The sequence below is a fragment of the Populus euphratica genome, unplaced genomic scaffold, assembly GCF_000495115.2.
Source record: "Populus euphratica unplaced genomic scaffold, PopEup_1.0 scaffold181.1, whole genome shotgun sequence".
In the NCBI taxonomy this organism is placed as follows: domain Eukaryota; kingdom Viridiplantae; phylum Streptophyta; class Magnoliopsida; order Malpighiales; family Salicaceae; genus Populus; species Populus euphratica.
Window position 1 is genome coordinate 14,811 of NW_011499958.1, and position 5,647 is coordinate 20,457.

At 37.5% G+C, this 5,647-nt stretch overlaps 1 protein-coding gene across 3 annotated transcripts; it reads right to left on the bottom strand.

The window, feature by feature from the left end:
• Window positions 1–1,274: 1,274 nt before the first annotated feature.
• LOC105138442 (pleckstrin homology domain-containing family A member 8-like) lies at window positions 1,275–3,480 on the bottom strand. Of its 3 annotated transcripts, none has more exons than XM_011044511.1 (6): window positions 3,119–3,480; window positions 2,961–3,016; window positions 2,601–2,668; window positions 1,871–2,006; window positions 1,639–1,782; window positions 1,275–1,544 (listed from the first exon to the last, which is right to left on the bottom strand). In XM_011044511.1, exons 1-6 carry the CDS (start codon window positions 3,285–3,287, stop codon window positions 1,509–1,511), a joined length of 609 nt encoding a protein of 202 aa, XP_011042813.1. In that variant the 5' UTR covers window positions 3,288–3,480; the 3' UTR covers window positions 1,275–1,508. The 3 variants fall into 3 exon arrangements, with proteins under 3 accessions (XP_011042813.1, XP_011042812.1, XP_011042814.1); XM_011044510.1 differs by having other exon boundaries at window positions 2,601–2,731; XM_011044512.1 differs by having other exon boundaries at window positions 2,601–2,731; window positions 3,126–3,216.
• Window positions 3,481–5,647: the final 2,167 nt, after the last annotated feature.

The window sequence follows — 5,647 nt, forward strand, 5'->3', positions numbered from 1 at the left end:
GGCACAGCATCTTTCCTTAGCAAATTATACAGTAACTGCCTTAAACTTCTGCGTAGATCAGGTGTAAGTTGCAGCAGTGAGTTTTACTCTCTGGAAATGTTGCGAAGATTGTCCATGTCTCAGGCAAGCATTTATAGCTCCAGAATGTTGAATTTTGCAGGTCGGACCTTTCAAATTGTCTCATTAGTTCTTATTTTCTCAGGTATATTACATGCTAGGAGATAATCCAAAGAAGATGAGCTACATGGTAGGCTTTGGAAACAAATATCCAACCCAAGTACACCATAGGGTTGCGCCAATCCGTTGGGGTGATCAAAATTACACTTGTCCAGAGGGAGATAGATGGTTATCCTCTAAGGAGCCAAATCCAAATATTCTTTATGGGGCCATGGTTGCAGGGTCAGACAAGTTGGACAATTTTTTGGATGAAAGGAAAGTCATGGTTCACCGAGCAACCATAGCGAGTCATGCAGATTTAGTTGTAGCACTGATTGCGCTTCATGATCTACCACACAAGTCTTCTGATTCAAATGACACTCATTTGGGAATTGATCTGCTGGTATCTTTGAAAGTATTCAATTTGTGCCACCAGCTGAATGTATTACAGTTGGTCACTAACTCTCGTATAAGAATGAAGGCAACAAAGAAGATAAAGGAAAAGTCATGGTAACTGAGAGTTAGAAGAAATGTACTCGAGGATAAATTCATTTTTCTTCACTTCGCAATCACATAATTAGACTAGTTTCCAAGTAATAAGAGGACGGAAGGCGGTGAAAATTTTCTGCTTAACGTTCCGAATGGTTTGTTGAATTTGTCTACATTTCATACGCTGGATGGTGAGTCAAGGAATTTTCTTCAGAAGAGCTTCCGTTGCTTATGGATTTACAGCACTTCGGACTATAAAGGCTGTGTTTACCAGGAGAGCATCACAAACTAATCTATCTATGCAACATCACGTACGTAATCAATTTGTCAATCTAATTACAAAGGGTACGAAGTCCACTGCTAGCTATGATCAGGTGGAAGGACGCAGCAATGGAAAAATTCACTAGCTCTCATACCAAAGATACCTTTGCTTGAAGACATGTTTTCTTGGAATGTTGCTAGGAGCTCAACACAAACTCTGACAAGAAGCCCCTGAAGGGCTAACGAGGGAGGAAGAGGCCAGGGTAACTACTTACATGATTTTTCTAGCTTCAACTTTTGAGAATAAAAATAACCGTCGGATGCTCATCCAAAAGACCCGATCCTGTGATGATCAGGTCGGAGAAATCTAAACATAATGCCTTTGCGGCCAGATATGGACATTTTTTCAAGATATAGTTTGTGGACATTACAGTAAGTTAGTGTTACAGCATATTTCCCACATAACTCGATCAGCTATTCACAAAACTCATAGTTACACGAAAGAAACTAAGAAGAAAACCAAGTTATGTAAAAGACAAACTCTGTACATTTGCCTCGCTTTCTTTTGTGTTTTTTTTCGCCCATCTTTGTGTGCTTTCACCTTAAGTGGACTTCAACCTATCCAACCCGTACAATATCTCCGACAGGGAAGAAAAGAAATGATCTAAGTAACCAGAAACATAGCAGAGACACTTTATATAAAGGTCAGGACACATCAATTTGGTGGCTTACCAGAACAGAGTGGATCTCTTCTAAAAAAGGCACAAGTAGTGAGATCAATGTTTGCACATCCTCTTTAAGGGTGTCGTAGGTTTCGTCTTTTGGCATGAGCAGATCAATCAAGGTTTTATTATCCGGCATTAATTTAAGAGCTACCTGCAAAACATTGTATCCCATATGTTACGGCAGCAGTGTTTAAGTTCTGTGAAAAAAAGAATGAAAGTAACAAGGCTCATATAAGTACTTTATAAGCGGCTGATGAAATCCAACCATGCCATGGCTTTAAAGTGATGTTGTAAGATTCTTCCACGAGTTTCTCCATTTCCTGACCAGGATCCGCCACTAACCTTTCTAACAAAGCAACCGTAAAATCCAAGGATCTGGGGAGGAAAATGAGTTTCATTGTGATCTAAATTAATACTGAGGATGCATCTGATAAAATATGCCTAACCTATGATGTTAGACGTCCACCTACCAGGTTTATAAATGTAAATGAACAGAACCTGGATCAGAACTTTCTATTTTGACCCTAAATTAACACTCCATCACAGCATGGATGGAATCAAGCATGCCAAACCAGATTATGGCAGGGTAGTTGCTGAGCTGTGTCGAGTAGTTTTCAGTTTTGGAAGGTCTAAAGTTAACAAAAAAAGAAATGTAGCAGCATGTGTCTGCATTTAGCAGAAACAAACAAATTAACATTGTAGTGAACCGGCAATTAAAAGGGTTTCTCGATTTCGATTTGTCGGCCATTAGGCTAGATAATTACTGAGAATAATGTTCAAGAGCTGCCAAGTTGAACTAATTAATTATACTGTCGATATCAGTGTTACTGACACAATCCACTAAGTTGCAAGCTGTTATTGTTGATTGAACAAGTATATAACTAATGCGCGCCTCTGATTTAAAAATAAATAAACCGTCCGCGGCAGGGATTAGATTTGCATCATTTTATAACTGATAATTGTCTATACCTGGCAAGCCAAACAGAGGCTTTACTGCAGCTGGCACCCTTTCTTGCACCGCCTTCATCGGCCTCTTTCTTTAAAATCTCAACCAAATTGGAGTACATTGAAGGATCAGAATCACATAGGATCTTCAATCTCTACAAATGAAACAAAGAGAAAAAAAATATACAGAGAATAGAGAAACACCATTCTGTTAGCTTCGGAAAGGAAAATGACAAATGTTGAAAATGGACAGTGATAACCTAGTCTGGTTAAACAATGAAGCCTCGGGGAGCACGTTTGTTGAAATGTCAAGATCAGGGGTGTTTTGTCACGAGAGTAATTGAAAATAAAACACTTAAACGGGCTGCAATCTTCTTTCTTTACCTGAATATTCTGATCAATATCTTGTCTCAAAACTGTCATGGTTGGGCCTATCTTATCTTCATAGAGACAAGAACAGAACGACACAGATAAAAAGTCAAGGTGATTGCACGTCTTGAATGAACAAGAAGATAGAGATAGAATTAAGAGAAACTAATTACCAAGAACCTGAATAACAAGGTTGCAGACATATATAAAAGGCCTTGTGGGTATATGAACAGTAGTCTTATCATGATTGTCACCTGTAGGCTTGAGTTTGATCAGCATCGAAAGTTCTTCAATTGCAGACTTGATCTCTGATCCCTTCTCTATTTCTCTGGTCCTTTTCATTTTTTAAGATGATTCCTGGCTCTTCTTTCACAACCAGTTCTTAGGCAACAAAAGGGTTTCTTCAATGTCTAAGCTTGCACTTGCAACTAGAGAATCGTAACAGAGAAATGGAAGCTTTTAGAGTGTTTGGTCTCAGTGGCCGTTGTTTGTGAGTGAAATTTTTGAAAGACTAAACAACGTCTTAGGGTTGAACTAATAGATTCAAGTATTCTTTAAGACATTGATGGTGACATTGTATTTGACCTTTGAGTTATCTGTCAGCTTATCCTATTTACTATTTCAAATTAATATAATCTTGCCTCTGCAAATCTAATCCCAATCGTCAGTTCTACCGTATCATGATTTGTCGATGTTTTAATACGAGCAGGCTGATGTGGGCCCTTTGCGTCACATAAAAACTATAATTTCCCTGTACCAGTTGTGGTGCAAGGGCCGCAGGATGAGCTGATTATCAACTTAAAGCTATCATATTTTCAATAAAGTCCTAGTTGTGTTTGAAACTTGCAATTTGGGCTGGCTGAATAAATCTTTTCTTTCTTTCCGATCCATTTCATGCTTGAGATTCTTCATGATGAGTGCATGTTAAAATCATTTTCATTTCCTTTTCGTAATTACGGCTAGTAATTATTTTGCTGACATTCGTGGTGCATCGAGAATAATCCATGTTGTCTGCATCGATTCTTGCATATCAAAAACAAATTTATATAGTCAATCTAATCAAATTATGTACATGCATGTCGAAACCAAAGAAGATATAACGAGGCCAGAAACACGCAAGCTTTGTCAGAGGAACCTGCAATCATGCATCCAATCCTTCAACGTCTCACAATTAAACCCTTGTGCTTGAGTAAAACCAACTGCATTCCAGATTTTTTTGAGCTAGCCAGCGTATAATCTCTCAAACAATAGAAAAAATATTCCTCTTGCAAGTTACATCGATTACAAATGGCACTTGTAGAGAGCTCACGATGGTACATGAGTGACTTAATTAGCAGGAAGCCGAACGTGGAAAGCCAACCATTTGTAAGTTCTTCAGTGGTTTAATACTATTCTCCTTTGTTTGTAAGTTCATCCACCATTTCCAGTTACCCTCATAGGCTAGAGTCCTGGATTAAGACAGAAGCCACGAGTAAGCTGGCTTGGAATTATAAACAATTCGACGTCGAATTACTCCAAGAAACATAATCATCCAAATCAGCAGTATATATTAAATCCACCATGAAGTTTTCAGAGGGATTTCAATCGGGTATTCATCTGGACGTATCCAATATTCTTGCCTAAAATTTTAACGATTAATTAACGAGTCTCCCCAAGGGTAACATAATAACTTGTTAAAGGTATTATATATCATCAAGAAAAACCTTCGGCAACAGACGATTTCCATTTTCGTTCTTGATACGTACCAGTTCTTGCCATAGCATGTCCATCTTTTCTCTCGGGCATGGGGGCGCTTTTTGGTCCTATGACTTTATCTATAAATGACACCTTGCCACCCTGCACTTCCTGCGTTCTGCCTTTACTCCGGTTTCCACCTCCTCTGTACGGTGGTTTGTCTGGTATAGGTCCTCCCCTCAATTCTCTCTCAGCAACGTGGACCTCTATCTTTAATTAAATCTGTTTAGTTAAAAACAATACAACAATTCCTATAATAAAGAAGATAAATTAATACTGAAATAAAAGAAAGAATGATTCGAAAGGATAATTTTTTTTTTTTTAATATAAGTAATTCGAGGCAGTTTTAGTTATTCGAACAACAGAAGGCCCACAGAGTTTCTGAATAAGTTTTTTGAATTTACATAGTTTACTTCAATTGGATAGTAATTGAATCGAATTAGAAGTCATGAGCACGCGCATTCACGCTTTCAATATGTCTTTTTAATTATTTTTCCTATCAAGTTGGTCTATAAAATATTCGGCAAAACACAGCCAACGCCACAAGACCTTTATTTTTATAAAACATAAAAATTAATATAAAAATAACTGTTACTGTCCGAGGAACAACGCTCTTTGACGATAATGGAGTACTTAAAAGAATTATTGAAAAAAAATTAGTAGAGGGATTAGGTTAAAAGAAGATAAATATGGAATGATACAATCAATCCTATTATACTGTAGGAGGGTGGATTTGAGAAGGTAGCAGCATCCTTTTGATGCTCCGGTGGGACCTCCTTTATAGAATAACCCGACTACTTTCTGGAGTGACCTTTGTTGTCTCTCTCCCGGGAAATGGAATATTTCCATTCCAGAAAGTCATGCAGAAAATAGTAATTTTTTTAATTTTCCTTCATTTCCTTTATATATATATATATATATATATTTCTTAGACCCTGTTTTATTGTAATATTTTACTTAATTTCCTA